At 43.7% G+C, this 21,844-nt stretch overlaps 3 protein-coding genes and 1 long non-coding RNA gene across 7 annotated transcripts; 3 read left to right on the forward strand and 1 right to left on the reverse strand.

Annotated features, from left to right (window-relative positions):
- Positions 1-2,346: 2,346 nt before the first annotated feature.
- On the reverse strand, positions 2,347-7,769 carry LOC9272445 (cyclin-D1-2). 2 transcript variants are annotated; one of them, XM_015793481.3, is made up of 6 exons: positions 7,199-7,769; positions 6,896-6,982; positions 4,032-4,127; positions 3,295-3,496; positions 2,931-3,064; positions 2,347-2,789 (listed from the first exon to the last, which is right to left on the reverse strand). In XM_015793481.3, exons 1-6 carry the CDS (start codon positions 7,571-7,573, stop codon positions 2,619-2,621), a joined length of 1,065 nt encoding a protein of 354 aa, XP_015648967.1. In that variant the 5' UTR covers positions 7,574-7,769; the 3' UTR covers positions 2,347-2,618. The 2 variants fall into 2 exon arrangements, with proteins under 2 accessions (XP_015648967.1, XP_015648968.1); XM_015793482.3 differs by lacking the exon at positions 4,032-4,127 and having other exon boundaries at positions 7,199-7,739.
- Positions 7,770-9,114: 1,345 nt separating this feature from the next.
- Positions 9,115-10,591, forward strand: LOC112939841 (uncharacterized). 2 transcript variants are annotated; one of them, XR_010734696.1, is made up of 3 exons: positions 9,115-9,243; positions 9,361-10,237; positions 10,539-10,591. XR_010734696.1 is itself a non-coding variant. In XM_026027351.2 (2 exons), the coding sequence occupies exon 2, from the start codon at positions 9,381-9,383 to the stop codon at positions 10,059-10,061; it is 681 nt and encodes a 226-aa protein (XP_025883136.1). In that variant the 5' UTR covers positions 9,115-9,243; positions 9,361-9,380; the 3' UTR covers positions 10,062-10,249. The 2 variants fall into 2 exon arrangements, 1 of the variants encoding a protein (XP_025883136.1); XM_026027351.2 differs by lacking the exon at positions 10,539-10,591 and having other exon boundaries at positions 9,361-10,249.
- A 722-nt stretch (positions 10,592-11,313) lies between these two features.
- LOC107278645 (uncharacterized) lies at positions 11,314-12,588 on the forward strand. Its single transcript, XM_015794119.3, has 2 exons — positions 11,314-11,529; positions 11,643-12,588. The coding sequence occupies exon 2, from the start codon at positions 11,665-11,667 to the stop codon at positions 12,331-12,333; it is 669 nt and encodes a 222-aa protein (XP_015649605.1). The 5' UTR covers positions 11,314-11,529; positions 11,643-11,664; the 3' UTR covers positions 12,334-12,588.
- Positions 12,589-19,464: 6,876 nt separating this feature from the next.
- Positions 19,465-21,166, forward strand: LOC4345592 (uncharacterized). Of its 2 annotated transcripts, none has more exons than XR_010734273.1 (2): positions 19,465-19,614; positions 20,938-21,166. It is a non-coding gene; the product is annotated as an uncharacterized lncRNA (long non-coding RNA). The 2 variants fall into 2 exon arrangements; XR_001548026.3 differs by lacking the exon at positions 20,938-21,166 and adding an exon at positions 19,848-19,945 and having other exon boundaries at positions 19,470-19,614.
- The last annotated feature ends 678 nt before the right edge of the window (positions 21,167-21,844 follow it).

Here is a 21,844-nt window from a genome sequence, read left to right on the forward strand (position 1 = left end):
TTAGTTTAAAAAAAAACCAATTTTAAATTAAGTATCTCCCTCACGGCAGATATGTCATTGAAGGGAAGAAACATGTCATTCCGCCTCCCTGCTTGGCTGGCTGCCTTTGGCCCTTGTTGGGTCATGTCATGTCACACGCCCCTTGTGAGTTGGTTTGCTGCATGCTTCCTCCATTGTTTTGGAAGCACACAAGATGACACACAATACTACTAGAGATGTATGACGGACCTGCAGACATGTTTCTTTGCTTTCGGCTATTCGATCCAATGATCACCAGGAGAAGTACTATTTGCATCCTCAGATTTGCAAATGTTTGAACAGTAATGCATTTGTGCGCAAATACTACGTACCCTATGGTTTAGCCACTGTTTGGTAGTGAAAATTACCAAACCCCATGCTTTAGCCACTGTTTGGTTTGGGTTGCAATTGGGATTTGGTCTTGACCAAAATCGGTATGTTAAATCTGATAGCAATCCAAACTGGTATTGTAAATTGGAGTACTTGACTACTTGTCAAACTAGGGTAAATGTGGAAGGATTTTCAAAAAGTGCAAGATTAATCTTGACCTCCTTTATAAGACATGAACAAAAAGATACTTCATGAATGGTATTGTCCTCTGTTCATCAAACATTTTTTAAGTGAATTGCACATTGGTCTAGAGTACCTATTATTACCAAAGTTTTATCTTGGAGTAATCCTTTAACCAAGTTTTCTCTTTGGACTAGCTAGAATTGGACCACCCTCTCCATCCATTTCTTCTTCCCACACTTTGGCTGCTCAAATTGTTCATGCCCAACCTTTGCCTACACCACGATGTGGACACCACCAGCTCGCCAGTGAACTGCCAAAGCTCGATTTGGAGTTGTGGACACCAACTAGCTAGAGCATGAGAAGAAGAAAGAGTTGGAGTGGGATGGGGTGGTCCAAATTGTAACAAAATGTAATTATTCCTAGTCCGAAGTGAAAACGTTGTTGAGAGGATGATCTGAAGTGAAAACTTGGTAACCATAGATAGCCCAATATGCAATTTACTCCTGTTTTTATATTTTACTATGAAATATGAGTAGGTTTCATCTTGAAGTTACTTTATGGATATACGGATACTACATTTCTCCCTTATGACCTTTAGTTTTACCTTCTTTGTTGAAAATTCCGAGACTTTGTTTTTCACCAATTTACAACATCTCACCATTTTGACTAGGCGCCATCCCTATTAAGGGACTCATTGAGTGGAAAACTCAAGTACTCAGAGCAATTTTACGGTTCTTGAGTAAGTATTATGAGGTATTTAGTGTAAAGTTTTGTACCTCCTAGTACATAGATACCAAGATGTACTAAATTTACAATAGAAAAAGTAATACCTCATGTTACCTCCTCAAATACTATAAAATTGCTCTTGAAATTATATGTGCTTATATTAAAAAAGGAGTCCATGTGACCATTCAATTACAACTTAATAATTATTAATTTCAGATTTGAGAATTAAATTAATAGAGCATTAAATTGAGATCCAAGATGGATACAATATAGAATGTATTTATTAATTACAAATTCAGAACTATTAAATTATAGTGTATGCTATTTTCAATTGTGTGATTTATTTGACATGGACTCCCAACACGATCTACGCACGATAATTCGATCATTCTAATCAGTGGTCGTTTTGTTAATGTGAAAGCTCATAAGAAATAGCCATATTAACATAGGTATAGATAGATGTACGATTCTTATCGATGAATGTAATGATAACCAATACAGAAAGTACAGATATCAAAAAATTATGGCAAGTCCCCCAAATGCCCTGATATCTTTGTTTGCACATAAATACACAATGAGCCAGCAGGAGATGGACAAAGCCTTATGGCTGCATGTGCCTTTCGCAGTACAGGCATTATGCTTCCCCTTTCAAGTTTGGATTCACTTGATAACACACAGGAGCAAGCCAAAAAAATAATAATAAAAAAACTACACATCACTCATCAGGAGCAGACAGACTTTCCCTGATGAACATGAACAGATCTTGGCAGGGAGTAGCCAACAATGTAGTATCTGACCCCAAGCCTTGACTTTATGCCTGACCAGCTCAATTTCAGCTCACTCCAGTGCCCTTTCCAGGTGTGTCTAGATCACGCCAAAATTAAAAGTTTGGTTGAAATTGGAACGATGTGATGGAAAAGTTAGAAGTTTATGTGTGTAGGAAAGTTTTGATATGATGAAAAAGTTGGAAGTTTGAAGAAAAAGTTTGTAACTAAACAAGGCCTCATTCACCAATCCATGTAAATATTCTGTGAATCAGAGCATGTCCTGCTGCACACATTGCTAGTACTACAATCCAGCAAGGACAACTGGACAAGCACAAATCTATCTCATTTTGTTTCCTTCACAGACTGGCAGTTCAGAACCTGCAGCCACTGGCATGATGACTCAACTGTACCAGTAGGGCTATCTACAAGAAGGTTAAAGGAAGGGCCAAAAAAAAAAAAAAACATTGCAGGAACATAACATCACAAAACCAAACTCTGCTAATTAAACTAGGACCCCTATGTATATCACAAACACAAATGCTGAATAATCACTGAAAATTAACAATGTTGCATCAAATTCTGTCATGTGCCTGGTCACATCTTCCTCCTCTTTGATGGGGGAGAAGAGGACACAACCTCCTCTGAGCTCACAGCAGTTGTCGCCGTCGTCGTCGTCGTCGCCATTGTTATCTCTGTCGATTCTCTCCCAACATTGTTACTAGATATCAATTGCTGCATTAGCCGGTAGCACCTGATGATTGCTTCCTACACGGACAAGACAGAGGCAAAAGGTTAATTTGAAGGTTATCAGGACACTACATTCCCATCTAGTGATGACCACGCGAGAATCTCACGATGATTAATCACTGAAACTCTGAAACCCTCTGCAGGGTAAGCATGTACTACCTCGTCAAGGCCAATAATGCGCCAGCTAACCAGAGTTCCATGATCAATGGACACAAGTTGCATGATCTCACTGGAGGCGCATAGCACTGCTGCTGCTGCGATGGATGATGGGCAGTGATCCAAGAACTCAGTGTCTGTGACAATTTTGGATAATTAGATTTGTAGAATTCACATTGAAAACAATACTATGATCAGGGCTCATTTTGAACTAAGGGTTTTAAAACATTTTTGTAGGATTTCATATAAAGTATTTAGCTTTCGAAGAAAATACTTGTGTTCTAAACGAGCCCTTATTTGGTACTTCCTCCGTCCCATAAAAAACCAATCTAGTACTATTTTGCATATACTATTTTGCGTGGAATACCATGAATTGTGGCTAATGTTACTTGAGTGGCTTGATGGATCAATTCCCTGATGTGCTTGCCATTTGGATCGACCTTGTCAGCAAACAAGTACATGAAAGTGAAGGGTGTTATCGATCGAAGCCTCCAATCTAGCGCATCAAGGACTAGAAGCTCCATCCGAAAAATTGTCCGATGCTCAAATATGTATCTTGCATCCTCCATCTGTAAATGTACAACAATGTGCATGTATGCATGTTGTAAGAAAGTATTTTCGTAAAGGAAGTACTATCAGACCCTAGGATGAATTAATATTGACAGAAACAATGCAAATATACCATAAATGGAACAAATATTTGGTTAAGAGCACTTAGGCCACCTTTGGAACACAAGAATCGTAAACGGCAGGAATAGAAGAAAAAGGATTTTGGTAGAAATGCATATGCAAAATAGAGAAATAGAAAACACATGATGAATGGTTATTTGGAAAGACCATAAGAAATGCACAAGAATTGAATGAGAGAGATAGACTCAAATAAATTTTTCACGAGGTTGAATCCCATGCTAACTTTTCTCCAACATCTTCATGGATTGAGCCATTAAAAAAATCATAGATCCAGTCCTTTGTTTAAAGGACCATTTTTTTAAAAAATAACTATAGGATTAAAATCCTAAAAAGAATTCTTCATTTTCCTTTGTTCCAAAGAGGATTTAATTGAGATCAAAACATCAATGTGATTGAGTGATTGGTTTAAATTGCCTGTAAATCTAGGATGGATGGCACTAGAGTTTCCTCCATCTTGGCGGCAAGGGAGAGGCAGGTGACTGCAAGCAGCTGCATTGCCCATCCATTACCCTGCAGTTTCACATGATAAAAACACAAAATGTACTGCATTAAAGACTAGGGCAAGGATCCAGAAATCAAGGGAATGGTGTTTGTACTGTGTTCTTATAGCCATTGACACAACAAACTGCTAGCTAGCCATCTGTCAAGATGAATCATGATATATACACTCCTATGTATATAACTGAACAAGATGAGTCATGCATCAATTGAATCATTGCATATATGGTCCTGGTGAGCACCTTTAATCTTGAAATGAAGTATGTGCAATTAATGGACCACCTTATAGCTGGGCTTTGTACTAGTGTACCATGTAGATTCAATTTCATGGATATTAATTGATTTCCACATGATCACCAGCACATATAGAATTGCATGATAGCTTCCAGAGCCTTTTTTTTTTGTTGGATTAATTGGTTTGTTATGAGAGCTAGCTTGAGAGGGTACTATCCAAGGAAATTAAGAGGGACATTAATTTGTTGCAGATCAGTTAATATTATGGTTCTGTCCTATAAGAGCAGTTAATATTAGTGTTATGTGATCCAGGCCTTTATGATGATTAGAAAGAATGTTGCTTCGCAATATTTCATATACCACAGGGAGTGCAAGGATTTTATTAGGTTTTATATCTCTGATTAATGGTATGTCTGCTAGCATTAGTAATATTGCACTACATGGTTTTTGTTGGTTACTCCAGGTTCTCGGCTAAGAAGTTATATTCATGGGACTATATGTATTTTGGACATCAACACACAGCCTGTAAAGTGCATTTTTTGCGACATTTATATTGTAATATATTTATAAAACTTCATAATAATGCAATATTATTTATCCAAGCATAAAAATGTTCGTATGGTTATATTTTTGTTAAAGATAAAAAATAATTTATTATTATAAATCGAGTGTTGCTAGTGCAGCTAGTTGCTCTCTTGGTCCTAAAATTAGTAGGATAAAAAACTATAATGCCCCTCATTAATAGAAAAGCAATATTCATGAGTGAGTATGTGAGAGATAATTGAGGGACAAAATTTCTCGATTCATGAACCATGATTGGTAGGAATTAATTTATTTTGAGATAAAATTTAAATTTTAAAAATTAATTTATTTTGAAATGGAGGGAGTAGGATCCTTCATCCTTGTGGTTGTCGTGCATGGAACCAGCCCATCCCACAGGTTCTATCTCGTCCCTGATTCAGCATATGAATGTCCACATTTTCCTTGGGATTAAATCCTGAGAAGAAGCACATACATATGTTGGTGCATTCAATGATCAAAGTGTATGCCTGCCATGTAAACCTAAACCTCTAATTAATCAGATATTCAGAGTGCTAGAACACAACCATTTGAATTTTTAGTTTTAAAAATAAACCCATCTAAAATTTATTTTCAAAATCTGAACTTTTTGGCCACACCAGCCAAACTGGCGTGGCAAAATTATACCGCCACGCTGCTCCTGCTGGCGTGATAGCGTTATTTGTCCACGGCATGGCATCGTTATTTAGCCACGCCACTCTCGCTGACGTGGCAGGACAAAACTGATATATTCGCTGCAGGTGGCTTGCCAGTGTTGTTTTGTCGAGCTGGCGTGGTCAAAAGGTTCAGATTTACAAATAAATTTCAAAAGAGTTTAGTTTTAAAATAAAAAAGTAAAAAGGTTCAACAAATAAAAAAATTCGTGCGTGCGCACGTGAAGTGCCCATGTATACCTAAACTAGAAAAGAAAATGAACTCATGATTGGCCTAATCAAAGTACGGTCCGCAAGCTAATTAATCCAATTTCAATGTCCCGACTTTCGAGTGCTCACTCAACCAAAATTATCTTAACTGAGAATTGTTTAATTGACCTACCTAAGCAACTATCTCCAAACTTAAAAAGACATGCGTGGCGCGTACACATATATGAGCATGTACAACAACAAATAATAACAGGTTTTATACTCCAGTTGTTAATAAGGTAATTTGTTTTTTTTTGGGGAAAATAAGGTAAATTGTTGACATGAAGAGGAGAGGGAAAACGAGAGAGAAAAATCGATATTAAGCTGAACATCTTAATATGAACTTCTAACGTTTGTGAAAGAAAATTTTACTATATGGGAATAGGGAAAATGAAAGAAAGGTAATTAATACAAATTTATTTTAGTTAGAGCTTTTATCGTCTACAATAGTATCTAAATGGAAGGCTTTACCTATGAACATGCTCTAAAGCCAATTAAACTTAGAATTTTCAGTAAAATTTATTAGTTCTTAGACCATTAAACTTAGACTAAATTTATTGCCGAACATCCTACTTCTATGACATTATATTCAACTTAATTACTTGTAGACAATAAACCACGCAAAATTGTGTGTGTGTATATCTTCGTTAACTTTTTATATAATATTTGACAATTCGTCTTATTAACAAATTTAAAGTAAATTTCTATTATTTTGTTGTGGTTTGATTTATCGCTAACTGAACTTTAAGCATTATTCATATTTTTAAGATTTGTACAAATTTTTTAAATAAGACGAATGATCAAAGGCTATAACAAAAATCAACGTCATATATTAAAAAAATAGAGGGAGTATACTTTAAGATGGACGATACATATGCAGGGTACGCACACCGCGCACGTACATACATACATATATACGACAGTCCAGCAGATAATGGATTATATTAACCCGGCCTCTACTTAGAAAGATATACACAGCCCAAAACGAACCATATGCATGGGTTGAGATAATGATTAACTCACACGTACAAAATGTACGTATATACGCACGTATAAGATACGTACCGGGAGACGGTGGAGGGAGAGGAAGCGGTCCATGTAGCTGACGGCGAGGTAGGCCGTCACCGGAAGCATACCGTACAACTCTCTCACCTGCACACAAGTATTATTAATTACTGCTAATAATTTGTGTTTTGTATTAATTAATCCTCATACACTTTGTCCATTATTTGCTCTGTTTCACACTATAAGTCATTCTAGCATTTCTCATATTCACTCGTATCTATGTGAATGTAAGCAGAAAGGGAGTAGTTACTGAGGTTTAATTTAATTAGGATTATTAGTACTCCTAATCAGGTTTAAAATCACCTTCAGGATCCACGCGACGGAGTCGGCGCGGGCGGCGAGGTCGGCGGGGCGGCCGGACCGGAGGCGGCCGGGGTAGTCCGCCCGCGGCGAGTGCGAGCGCTCGGCCTCGCCGCCGATGAGCTCCGCGACGACGTCGACCGTCCACACCTCCTCCTCCTCCTCCTCTCCGCCATCATCGCAGCTACCAGCAGCAGCCGGCGCCGTCGCCGTCGTCGTTGATGGCGACGACGACACGGCGGGCGCCGGGCCCTGTAGCTGCTGGAAGAAGGACCCGGCCGAGGCGGCGTCCTCCTCCGTGCAAAGGAGGTACTCGAACACGACGTCTCTGTCGTCGTCGTCGCCGCCGCCGCTGGCGGCGGTCGCCGGCGCCCCCATGAGGCCGGGGCCGGCACCACCGTCGACGCCTGGCCGGACGTCGATCGATCGGTGGCTCTCTTATCTTGAATTGGTGTAGGGGAAGAGAGAGTGAGAGAAGCTGGGGTATGGTTGTTAGTCGCAGTGGAGAAGGAGAAGACGGCGGGGGTAGTGGTACGTACGTAGTGGACGTGTTTGGTGGGTGCAGTTTGCAGTAGTGGCTGGCACTTGGCAGCACGGGTGCAGAAAGGGAGTATATATGCAGAAATCTAGAATGAGTGAAATGAACAGATGTATAGAATGCGGGGAGCCTCAACTCAGATACAATGAGGGACCGGGATTTATTTCGGGTCGGAAACCAATTTACTCATAATAGAGACAAGACAACAAAATATCCGGATTGTTTCCACACCTCTTAACTAGTGGATTGATTCTCGGTCTCTTATTGTCCCTATCATGAGTAAATTGGTTCCAGGTCCGGAATAAATATCGATCTCTCATTGTATCTATCATAAATTTCTTACTATACTTTTCATTCCCGGCCCAGATTAAATCCCGGCGTAACCAAACAAGGCTTTAGGGAGTTGAAGATTACGAGAAATAGCTGATAAGAATATGAAAAAGCTAAGTTTTCTAGCTTCTGACTTCTAGTTCATTTTTTAGATTCTACAACTATATATTCTTAAAATCTGGGTAAAAATTTAGATTATTTGAGAGAGATTCTTACAGCTGAAGATTTTAGGAGAAGCTGCAGCTGCCAGAACCTCCCTCCAAACAGATCCCATGTGTGCCAGCTAGCAGTTTCAGGGGCCAAGTAGGAAAATTATTAAGCTGGATATGAGAGTAGGGGCTCTCGACGTTATATCGATGTTTATTTATTAAGAGATGGTGATGCTTGAGCCTGTACCGACTAGCCCATCAACTTACTATCGAGAGATCTCGTTTGCACTGGTTTTATAAGTTTGGGGACGAATTGTGTTTGGATTTTCAGTTCAAGGACAAAAATCAAACTGGGTGACAAATTGTGGGACATAGTGTGAACTTATCCACCGTAAAATGTTGGCCCGGAAAACTGTAAAACATTTAACTTCAATTTTGGCCCGGAAACGTAATGTCATTCCCGCCATCGTTGGGCCGGTTCCTCATTTGTGTAACTTTTTCTTTTTTAGAACTCATTCGTATATAACATAAAACCCGGCAATTCTATTGGAACTTTCCGTCCAAAATATTATGAAATTGTGTGACACTTTTGCTTCAAACATTTTCAGAACTTTCACAGCTCTCTCAGACCAATTGAAATTTCCTGAAACCAGCCGCTCTGTTTCCAACATAATCATACAACTTTGCTCATAATTATTCATTACAACAAGTTTATAATTTTGATAAATAACTTAATGAGACTATAAAAGTGCTTTTTACAAACAAATCGGCACATACCATCTTTTTATGTTTTCCAAACTAAATATTTCAAACAAAAACTGTCACTATTTTGAAAGACCGAAATCGGCGGCGTTTTGAATCAATTTAAATCTAAAATAAAAATCGGCACTCGATCAGTCTGGCAGAAAAATCGGCAGTTACCTCTTTTCAGAAGAACAGCCTATTTATCCCCTTCCTCGCCAACAACTACGAAGTACGAACACACAGGTTCCCGATCAACATCGCCGTCGATCCGCATCGGAGTACAGCTCGTATGATCACCACCTGTTCGTGAAAATGCTCAAGAGGAACAAGAAACGCTTCCGTTTCGAGTTCCACGGTTCGCTCACGCTGACGCGACGCTTGGTTTGCTCTTGTTGTCTCGTCAGGTGCGGATTTGATCGAGGCGATGGCGGCGGCAGTCACCGTCAAGCCGCTGAACGGCGCCGAGGAGTACCTCCGGTGGAAGGAGTCGATGCTCCTCGTCCTCCACACCGCCGGCGTCGCCCACGTGCTCTCCGACGAGCCCCCGCCACCGACGCCGGCGGCGGCGGCGGCCGGAGTCAAGGAGGAAGACGGCGAGGCCGAGGCCGCGGCCGCGGCGGCGAGGAGGAGGTGGGCGCGCGACGACGCGGTGTGCCGCGGCCACATCCTGGCGGCGCTCTCCGACCGCATCTTCCCGGACTACGTCCGCCACGGCACGGCCAGGGCGGCGTGGGAGGCCGTGGCGCGCGCCTACGACGGCGCGGGCGCGCTCTCGGCCGGCGTGGCGCGCAGGGCGTTCGACGACCTCGAGTTCTACGCGAACGCGCCGCTGCTGGAGCAGATCGCGCACGCCGAGGCCCTCAACGCCGCCACGAGGCTCCCGCTCGGCGACGAGGACCTGGCCGGGGCGCTGTGCGAGATGCTCCCGGAGAGCGTGGGCGGGCCGGCCTCCGCGCGCTCCGGCGGCGGCGCCACCATGCGCGACGTCTGGCGCGTCGCCCGGCTCGTGGAGACGCGCCGCGTTTGCAGGGAGGACATGGAGCGCCATGGCAGGTGCTGGAGGTGCGGCAAGCCGGGACACCATACCAGCAACTGCATGGGTTGATCATGGTGCTTTTGGATCGATGCTGGAACGACGGCCGGCGACGAGCGACGTGGCTTCCTGATGGCTTAATTAATTTGCTGCTGTTAATTATAACTCCCTTCGTTCCAGGTTTTAAGATATTTTGGTTTTTTAAAGTCAAATTGCTTTAAGTTTGATTATATTTATAGATAAATATAGTAATATTTATACTCCCTCCAACTATTTTTGATAGGCATATTTCCAAATCTGAAAAATTTATTTTGATAGGCATATTTCAATCCAACAACCTACATCTGAATGAATTTCTTAGATTTAATGCGTGACTCTCCATTCTTTCACACAAGATTGGCTCCATGGGCATCGAGAAATATAAATATTAATGAATAGTTTCTTTACGAGGAATAACTAGTAGCATATTTAAATGGATGATAAGTAGAATTACATATTCTTGTCTGTGTGTCAAGATGAAATATGACTATCAAAAGTAGATGGAGGGAGTATTACCAAATTAGTTTTATTAAATTAATAGTTAAATATATTTTTATAATAAATTTATCTTGGGTCGGAAATATTACTATTTTTTTCCTATAAACTTGATCAAATTTGAAGCTTGACCAAAGTTAAAACATGTTATAATCTGAAACGAAGGGAGTAATAACCAGTAAAAAGGGAACTTTTATCCAAAACATAATTATGGTGGATCTATATGGAGTATATACGTTCTTTCATAAATAAATTTGGGGTGCTCATAATTCTCTTAAAAAAAACTTTGCTATAATTATTCCCTACAACAGGTTTATCAACTTTCATGAGTTTATAAGATTACAAAAGTACTTTCACAGACAAATTGGCACGTTACATCTTTGAGCACTGCTCCGCGTAGTTAAAATTTGCTTACAAAACCTTTACAAACAAAATTCTCAACTATCAGATTTAGTTAGATACTCACGGAATTGTCCAACATCCTCGTATGTTTTCCAAACTGAACACTACTACTCCGCACTAGCATTTGAAACAAACTGTCGCTACTCTCCCCGTCAATTTTAAGTGCAGCTGTCCCATGCTTTATTAAAACTTTTATGGAAAGATTAAAAAATTAAGTCACGCAAAGAATATTATCCATATTTTATTATCTAATAACCACAAAAATACTAATCATAAAAAAAATTAAAAAAGAGAACATAAACACATAAATCAACACTTGCACTTAAAATGAGACTAGGAGAGTACTCCATCCGTCCTATAAAAAACAAGTGTCCAGACTCATAGTAACGTGTCACATTTTAATACTTTGTTTCGAATCAATCTAATCTACAATGAAGTCGGCACTTGATCAATCTGGCAGAAAAATCGGGAGCTGCTTCTTATTTATTTTGGAAAAAAAATATCTCCCTATTTATCCCTTCCTCCTCGCCAACAGCGCCCTCGCCCCTCGGGTTCTCAATCACCTGCACGAACATCGACGGCGATCGGTACCGGAGTCCAGCTCGTACGCGCACCACCTGTTCGTGCAAATGCTCGAGAGGAGCAAGAAGCGCCTCCGCTTCGAGTCTCATTGTTTGCTTACCTGACGCCACGCCTGCTTTGGTTTGTCTCTGCCAGGTTCTCGGTTTGATCTAGGGCGATGGCAGCGGCGGCGACGAACGTCAACGTCAAGCCGCTCAACGGCGCCGAGGGGTACCTCAGGTGGAAGGAGTCGATGCTGCTCCGCCTCCACACCGTCGGCGTCGCCCACGTCCTCTCCGACGATCCCCCGCCGCCGCCGCCGGCCGGGGTCGAGGAGGAGGACGGCGATGCCGCCGCGAGGAGGAGGATGTGGGCGCGCGACGACGCGGTGTGCCGCGGCCACATCCTCGCCGCGCTCTCCGACCGCATCTTCCCGGACTACGTCCGCCACCGCACGGCCAGGGACGCGTGGGACGCCGTGGCGCGCACCTACGACAACGCGGACGCCGCCTCCGCCGTCGCGCAGAGGATGCTCTACGACGACCTCGCACTCGACGGCGCGCCGGCGCCGCTGCTGGAGCGGATCGCGCGCGCGGAGGCGCTCAACGCCGCCACGAGGGTGACGCTGAGCCTGAGCGACGCCGAGCTCGCCGAGCTACTGTGCCAGACGGTGCTCCCGGCGAACGCGGCCGCCGCCATCCGCTCGGGCGCGGCCACCATGCGCGACGTGTGGCGCGTCGCCCGGATCATGGAGGCGCAGCGCGTTCGCAGAGAAGACGAGGCGCTCCATGGCAAGTGCAGGAAGTGCGGCAGGTCGAGGCACCATGGCTGCAACTGCATGCGTTGAAAGTGGCACAGATGATATGCTGGAACGACGACGACGGCGACGGCGACGAGCGGCTTGCTGATGGCTTAATTAATTTCGTGCGGTTAATTAGTAACGTGGAAAATCTTATTTAGTTGAGTAGCAGTTATAATATGTGATCTTAATGTTAAATACACGCAGTGTTAGTAGTGCTTATTAGTAACCGATATACTATAAAAAAGAGTTGGTTTTTTGTATGCCCGGAAGAAAATGTACATGGGATGATCACATTAAGGAACTACGTGATCTTCTCATGATCTCTCGACAGATTTAGAGTTTTAAATCTTGCAGAATTTTTAACCAACGAATATGGCCCGTTTAAATTAAATCAGAAAAAGGACAAGCATATAAAAAAATCGTAAATCTAGAGAAAAACGATTGTAAAAATATAATTTTGATACACTGTAAGTGAGTGTAACTGCAAGTTAGATGTAGAGAAATATAAATTCTGCAGACAAAAATTTCGAAACATAGAAGCCCAAAAGATCTAGAGAAATATAAATCGTATGGAAAAGTTAGATGTAGAGAAATATAAATTCTGCAGACAAAAAATTCGAAACATAGAAGCCCAAAAGATCTAGAGAAATATAAATCGTATGGAAAAAAAATCGAAACATAAGCCCAAAAAATCTGTCACAGGTGAAATAGCAAAACCGTTTGTAAAAAGGAAAAACAAATCCATGTTGGCCCATCACTCGATTCGGTACGAATCAAAAGTGGTACTATATAATTACTGCCTCACTTTGGTTTTCTACCCAAACTAAAGCAAACCTATAGTGTTATATCATTATTGGTTTATGTCAACGAGGACGTCGGTGGGCTAGCGAGAGCGCTAGGGAGGGATTTTGTCACCTGGGACTACTTTAGGCCGGGACATCCATTGTGGGTTGGAGTATCCTCACCGAATAGCTTCGGATTTTGAAGAACCCAACTACCTCTGGCCTCTATTAGCAGATGAGTTCCTCTAGGAGTGCCCTTAGTTAGCGAGGGCACTCTAGCAGTGGTTCACATTGCTGATGCCTTCCCAACGAGCCGTAGCCGTGCCCCGATGAGCCATCGCCGCCACCACCCGACTTCAGATCCATCGAACTCGGCGGTGCCGTCGTATGTGGCTTAGCCTCAGCGGCGCCGTCGTCCGGAGAGGTGGTGCTGCCTCGCAGCTGCTTTGTTCCCCGCTTGGCACGTCGCCACTTGGGTAGTCCACGCCTCACTCGTCGGTGGCCAGTGGGGAAAGGCAAAGGGAAGAGAGAGAGAGGGGGGAAGATGAAAAGTGAGAAAGAAGAGAAAGGTGGGACCCACTATAATAAGTAAGAAAGACCTCTATTTAAGACCACATGCACTGTGGAGGGTATTTCTTACACCGTTTCTTATCTAGGGGCTTGTTTAGATCCATTTGGAATAGCAAATGGTAAAAGTTTTAGTGGCAAAAGATTTAGCATGGAGTGTTTAGATGCATCCTAAAATTTTGCCATTTTAGTACTAGAGAGAGCGCGCGGTCCTAGAGCACTTTTTGGCAAAATTTGCTACCCTAGACTAGCAAATGACAAATGACAAAATGCTAACTTTTGCTACTAGTGTTTAGATCCAAAATAGCACAAAGTACTCTAAAATGGCAAAACTTTTACCATTTTGGAGGATCTAAACAGGCCCTAGATGGGGCTTTAGCTTCTCAAATAGGATACATGCACTGCTATTGCCCTTTATGGCGAGGAAGGAAGCTCATCTTATACCGTGGGCAATAATGAAGGGTATGTTCAGATTGTAGCAAAAAAAAACTTACCAAAATTTTGACAGGATTTTTTATGTATTTACTAAATTTGGCAACAAACTAAAAACACACACACACACACACACACACACATATATATATATATATATATATATATATATATATATATATATATATATATATATATATGTATGCAACTTTGCCAAAAAATGGTATGGTTGAAAATAGCATCAAAGTGAACAGGCCCGAAATCATCTATCATTTTCATATTCTTTATATTATAAAATTTAGACAATATATTTTTCATCATGGTTTGGATGTTACTTATTTTTAATTTTATGGTAGTTAATATTTAATTGATCATGCTGTAATAGGTCTTCTCATTTCAAACGCTAAATCAAATGAGCACTTAGATTGAGTTCTAAACTATATAGCTCTCAAAAAAAAAAAAAGCTCCAAACTGTAATATTTGTTTACTTAAAGCGCGTGGGATCGCTGGAGAGTTAGGCATGCCACGTCAGCGGTTCCTTTTGCAAATAAACCCCCGCACTTAGGAGATTATATGAGTGTAGTTTTTGCAAAAAAGTCCCTGTACTTCCAGTTAATTACATATCAGTCATCGCTACCGTCCACCGTCCGATCTCTCCTAGAATACGTGTCCCATTGTGCCGGCCCTTCCACGCCCGTGCAATCGTCGGGTCGGGAAACTTGTCACGCCCAGAAATTCATGAACCAGAATTTCTAAGCTGAATGTGCATTAAACCCCTGTCCAGGACCAGCCAGGGTACACAAACGACAATTGTTGACATACAGATCCACGTCTTACAAAAATATAAAAAGGATTACAAATGCAGCGGAAAAGATAAAAGCGAGCTAAGCCTGAAGACTTGACTCCTGCAGCGGGCGACTCCATTCCACAGGCATCCTTGACGGCAACGACGAAACCAACCTCTTCAAGACATCTTCAACTGAGAAGGACTTCAACTCTGGTGTGGGGGAAAAAAGAGCAAGACTGAGTACTACCCACTGTACTCAGCAAGTCATACCGGAAGAGGAGGTAGGATGCAGGATATACCCAAGGTAGGCTAAAGAGCTCATTTGCATAAAGCTAGCATTAAAAGCAGTAGTTGAAAGCAGTAAAACAGTTGTAGTAATTAATCAGTATTAACCAGTCACTGTCCAACGCTACACCACGTTGCAACAGGCCCGACCAACCACCTGAACTACGCCAGTTCATTAGCTAACTAGGGGTGAGACTAATCACGGTGAATCTGGTCGACCGCCCATAACCGCGGGCACGGCTATTCGAATAGTTTTACTCTGATCAGAGGTGTACAACTGTACCCACAAGACACAGCCCCACGACACGTTTCTGTACGCCGACATGCCACCACGACATACCAGAAAGAGGCCGTGACAAGACCCTTCGCATAACCCCCTCTAACCGATCGCACCACACCTTAGGGTTCGCCCCCGTCCCCAGCAGGCAACGGGCAGCCCCCCTTTCGTGCCGCGGTGAATCCGGAAGCCGATCAACCGGACACCCCGGCCGACCCAACTCCATCACGCCCACCCTCGCCTAGGTACGTCGGCTAGAGAAAAGCTACACTACAAGCCTAGCCGTTGCCCACGCTGGCTTGTGGTAAGTACGATAAGTTCTTCCAGGGCATCCCGCGAACTGGTCCTTAATTGCCGTGGGCACGACTAGCAAAACCATGCACCCACAGCCCACCATGTAGTGTATTTTAATTAACCAACACCATTACGGTAGCACTAAACCAAAGCTATGCCGATAATCAGAGTCTATGCATTAATGTGATTCCCCTTTTGTGTACTAGTTGAACTAGGCATGGCTAAGCATTTCCTAAACCAACATCTAGTCATTTCGATACCCAAGTTATCAATGGCACAAGGGAAACAACATATAGCTGAGTAATAGGACCCATCCCACATGATATTGTAAAATAATGCAATATTTAATAGAAATGCGGGACATTTGTAAATTATGTACAATATGATCAATTGTAATGCATGACTTGCCTTGCTCTCGCACTGATGAGACCACAGCAACGTCTTCAAGGAACCGCGGATCGACGAAATGGCCGAAATCTACGCGACAAACAAAGCACACAAGCAAAACATGCTATAAGACTACTAAAACAGAGAACAAAACCATTTTTAATGGATTCTACACATTTTTCTTGATTTACTGAGACTTGAATGGACTTAATCGGAGCTCGGATGAATTAGTTATGATTTTTAGAAGATTATCTGTGTTTATTACTATAAAAGAAAAACCTTAATGAATTTATTGCGCAATAATTCATCCCAGGGCTGACGTCAGCAAGGGTGGGGCGGCGCCGACATGCGGGCCCCACTGGTCAGCGGCACTAAGGGAGGGAGAGGGGGCGGCTGGCAGGCGGGCCCACTGGGCAGTGTCACAAAGGGGGGGAGCGGCGAGGCGCCCGGTCGGCCCGGCTCGGCTTCAAACCGGCCGGCCGGTTAGATGATGCGGCGGCGCAAGCGGCCACCGACGGCGGCGGCCGGCGAGAAGACGACGGCGGCCGGCGACGCGAGCAACGACGCATCACGGCGACGCGCACGCGAGGAGCGGCGGCGCGCGCGAGAGGAAGAGAAGGGGAGGGAGTTCTCACCGGGGATTCGGCCGGCGTGGGTGAAGACGACGGCGGCCGGCGGCGGCAAGCGACGGACAGCGGGGCGCGCGGGATGGACGAGACGAGCCTCGATCTCGCGAGGCCAACAGCGGCAACGGAGCGGCGCGGCGACGGCACTAGCAACGGCTAGCGGTGGTTGGAGGCGGCGGCGCGTGGGAAGAGCGGTGCGGCGGTGGCGCGCGGCAAGCGAGCGGCGGCCGGGATAGCCCCCGCGACGGCGAAGCTAGCGGTGGCGACGGCTTCGCGCGGCGGCGGCTCTAGCAGCGGCGGCGCGCGACCGGAGGGCGGCGGCAGGCGGCGGAGCTCGGTGCGACGGCGCGGCGGCGGTAGGAAGCACGGGAGGGCGCAACAAAGGAGGGAAACGCGAGAGGAGGTTCGGGGGAGCGTTTTATGGGCGAGGGAGGGGAGGGAACGGCCGGGGGGGTGGCCGATTTGGCCGGCGACGTGGGGGTGGAGAGAGAAATAGAGAGGAGGGATTCAAAATGAATCCGACCATTCTCGGGCGCGCGCGAGGGCGGGAAACGGCGGGACGTGGGCGGCGACGTGGGCGTGCGGCACGGGCGGAGTGGGCGCGGGAAACGGGGAAACCGGCGGCATCGGTGGCGGTTTCGGCGGCGGCGGTGCCATCGGCTGGAGGAGGAAGAAGGGGCCGACAGGTGGGCCCCACCTGTCGGTGACCCGGAGAGAGGAGGGAGGGAGTGGGCCGGCCCAGCTGAGAGGAGGGCGGGCGCGCGGGATGAGTGGGCCGACGGCCCAACAAAGGAAAAAGGGAAAAAGAAGAGAAGAAAAAGGAAAAAGATTTTTCCCGGGATTTAAATATTGCACATTGCTTATTTTAATTGGTTAAAATTATTTCCAATGCTCTGAAAATTCCACTAAAATTCCTGTTAGCATATTTTGACATGTAGAATCCAAGAAAAATTCCACATGTCGATTCCGATTATTATTTGTATTTATTAATTTAGGATTTCTCTCTTGTCTTTAAACAAATAATTTCTTCCAACAATTTATCAATTGGATTTTTGCTAGGGAGAAGAACTTCAGGGCGTGACAGGAACGGACGGTGCAGATTTCCCTAGCCTGGACTGAACCCTAGCCGCATCGCTCCCCTGGGCTACGTCGCCTTGCTCTTGCCCTCCTCTTATCCTGCGCCGCCTCACAGTCCTCCACTCACGCACGTCGTCGCCGTCGCCGTCGCCGCAGCCGCAGTCTTGCCCTCCTCCAGCCATTGTCGTCATGTCGCTGCTGTTGCTCCCTCTTGGTTTCCTCCTCCTTTCACGCGTGCCACCGCCCCACACCTTCATCCGTCCATCATCTCTGCGCCGCCGCCACCGCTCTGTGCAAGCGAGGCCATCAGATTTGCCAGCGACGAGCCCAGGCTACCGGATCCGGTGACCCCGACCGCACTGCGGCGCACGGCGACAGCGGTGGAGGTGGTGGGCATAGGCGACGGCGCGTGGCGGCCTCCTCCACACGGTGGGGATGGAGGCACGGGATCCGGCGGGCGACGGCCAACCCCCGCACGGATCCGATGGCCGGTCGCCCTGCCCCCGCCCCACGGCCGCATCGCCTCCCCCTAGCCCTGGCGCTGCAGTCGCCCCTCCCCCTCCTCCCCGCGACATCGCACCCTAGCGCCACAGGTGCTTCACGCTCCCAGCAGCCGCCTCCTCGGCGTGTATGGAGAAACGGAACCGTCGGTGGGCGCACACAGCAAGAAACGGAAAACCGAGGCATCCTAGCGCTCCTCTCCCGTCCCCTTCCTCCTCCTCCGGCCCTCCACCGAAGCGCCCCAAGGTGAGAGAGACTTTTTTTTCTCACCTCCTCCTCCTATGGATCGGAGATTCTTCTTGATTTGATTTTCCATCGGGGTGGTTTTTAATCCGATTTGAATCAGGCGGAGGCAGCGCCCACGTTGCCGACACGTCGGTGCCTGGGAGAATCAAGGAGGATTCGGCAGCGACCGCGTCCGCCAAGAGCGCCAGCTCGGGCGAGGATGTGGCGGCCAAGAGAGGTGAGGAGGGATTTCCTTCTTTTTGGGACGCACATGGGTTTGTTGGATAGAGCTGTTAGGGTTTTGATGCTTCGTTGCACATCAAGAAGGGGATAAGACGGCCATCGCTGCAGCGAAGAGCTCGCGCAGGAAGAAGGAGCAGCAACAACAGCAGCAGCAGCAGGCGATGCCTTGGGTGAAGCTGCTTTCGCGGTCCTCACAAGTACATGGGAAAAAAAACTATAGTGTGTAATTAGGAGTTCTTTATGGTATGGGTATTGCAGGGTTGGAAGTTAAATCTGGGGCTTTTGGATACTGAACTCTAAAGATTCAATCTTGACGATGCCTTGGGTAGAATTTAGTGTACATGTGGTGTCTGTATGAGCTTTTGGATGCTGTTCTTTGTAAAGATTCAATCTTGAAGATATTTAGAATGGAAGTTAGTATTCGTGTGGTGATTTGCAGCTTGATTGAGTAGTAGTTTTGTTATTTAGTCATTTAGAGCTTTGCAGCAATTAGACTTGGTGGCAGTCTGTTCTGTTGGCTGTTGCCCACCCTGAATCTAATGTTTAACTATCCTTTAGTTGTTTGGAACAGTCCCATCTATTCATCTTCATTTTCTGAAACAATACGTTACTTGCATTATTCTGGCCTTTTTTCTAATCCTATTTATGTATGATGATATACACAACAGTTGAAGAAAAGTGGTACACAACAGCTGGATCGATCTGCTCGGCCAACAAGCAGCCTCTCCATACAAGAACAGTCGTCCCTGGATCTCTGCTCCGCCAGCAAGTAGCTTCTCCTCCATATAACCACATCTGTAGATTGATCGGCTCTTCCAACAAAGGGGTTGTTCCACTGCTTGCGTAGGTTCTTTTCCCATTCAGCTAAAACTTTTTATAATACATTGATTGATGCTAATTGAGTAATCACACTAATTTCTTCGTGATTCAATTATGAATTTCCAACCGATTTCAGTATCCCAAATTGATCCCTTCTTTTTTTCCCTGTATAACAGTATTTGCACTAACAGTTTAATTATTCCCTTCAATTTCTTCATAGGATTAACTACTTTGATTTCGTCTTGGGTTTATTACAGGATTAAATAATCCACAACCATTTTATCGATGTTGTTGGACTATTGTGGGGAAATTTCTTCGACAGTAATACGTAACAATTTAATCATTTTTCCCCTAACTATACAATTTCTATTATTATGCTCCTTTGTTTTCCATTTTTATTTTTTATTTTGTGATTATTCAGGTTACCTTGCATCTGTCAAGCACCTTTGTATTTTAAGGTTTTAGTATTCTATAATGTAACATGGAAAGTTTAGTAGTACATTTGCTTCACTGAATCACTACAGATAATTCCTATCACTGAATGCTATTTAGTGATTCAATGATTATATATATATTTTGCGTACTTGGGGTACTAGATGATAAGATGAAATATAACCTCAGATAATTCCCAATTTATCAAAAGTTTGGTGATCCCTTTAGTCAGCCTTGTGAGCATGATTCAGTGAAGCAATGGCTCATATGGAGATTTTTTTTTTTATCATATGCAACACGGTGTTTTCATATAGATTCTTTTTGTGTGATTCTTGAGGCTTTGGCAATTCTTTCTGTAACCATCAGTGATGTAAGTGCCAGCTACAGTTTGTACAGGTCCCAGTCTTCTTTGATTTTGTTTACCAAATATTACCTGACCTGAGTTCACAATTTTAAGTCATAATAGTATGATCTCAAAATTCTCTAATTAACTTAAAAATAAGTTACTGTCTATTTTATCTCAAACTTACATTGATTCATATATCAAGTTTATCTTCCTCATGTACTGAGAAACTGCATAATTTATCAACTTTTCATGAATCCCATTTCCTCATATGAGGTACCATCATGTCTTTGTATCTTAGGTGAATCCTGTTTGTTTTTTTAGATATGATTATCATCTTCAAACTTCCATCTGTACTACATATATATATCGAGTATTTTCAGTATTGTTCTTCTTGCCCCCATAGGTTTGGAAGCTAGCGTTTGATAAATAATAAACTGAGTTCGGGAATAGCTAGCCTACAGCAGATGAGAAAAAAAACATATACAACCATTCAGCTCTTGCCACTGACTTTACCATTAACCTTATCCTATTGGTTCATCGTAAATAAATATACTCCTATTTTCTGTCAGGTACTATCGTGCTGTTTTACATGAGGTCTCAACTCTCAATGCACTGAAAGTGAAGCATTGTGCAAAAAGTTGCCCCACTATCATCCAGAATTTCAGACCGCAGTTTGTATTGCGGCAATTTCCCTTCTTTACATACTATTGTTTTTATCTCACAAAGTGTACCTAGATTTTTAAATTCTATTTCAATACAAATATCCCGCAGCAACGCGCGGGGTATCATTCAGTGTTATATATATGTGTGATGGAGTCAAGATAATATTTAACTTTAAGAATAATACAGACAAAATAATATATGCTATGTATTGATTGCTATTTTGTGTTTGCAGGTAAAGCATGTAAATAGGCCCTGTTTGTGCATTTGATAAAAAAAAAAAAACTGGGTTGTGTGCCCCATCAAGATCTTATTATTCTCTTTCAAAATTGTCAATGTATTAGTAAACAAACAAAAACAAGCAGACGTTTGGGCGTTCGTTTATAATCTAAATGCTTGTCATGCGTATTTTGGATTGTAACAATTTTTTACAGCGTATATATTGTACATTAAAACTACTAATATATATTGAACATAATTTATGTGTTGCATGTCATGAGCTCATTTCGATTCTATCCATGTCTACACGCAGCGTAGCGCGTGTCTATTGCTAGTTTAGCAACACGACAACATAATGATTCGTTGATGCATGATTTATTAATATTAACTATTATAAATTTTAAAAATTGATTTATTTAATTTTTTAAAAGAGACTTTTCGATATTTTTTAGAAAAAACATACTACCTCTGCTACGGAATATAACGGTTACTAAAATTGGCTAGAATTAATAGAGAAAGATTGTGATTGGATAAGAATTGAAAGTATTGTGTGAAAATTAAATGGTGAAATGTTGTAATTGGTTGGAAAGAGTGTTG

The sequence above is a fragment of the Oryza sativa genome, chromosome 8 (assembly GCF_034140825.1).
Source record: "Oryza sativa Japonica Group chromosome 8, ASM3414082v1".
Lineage (NCBI taxonomy): Eukaryota > Viridiplantae > Streptophyta > Magnoliopsida > Poales > Poaceae > Oryza > Oryza sativa.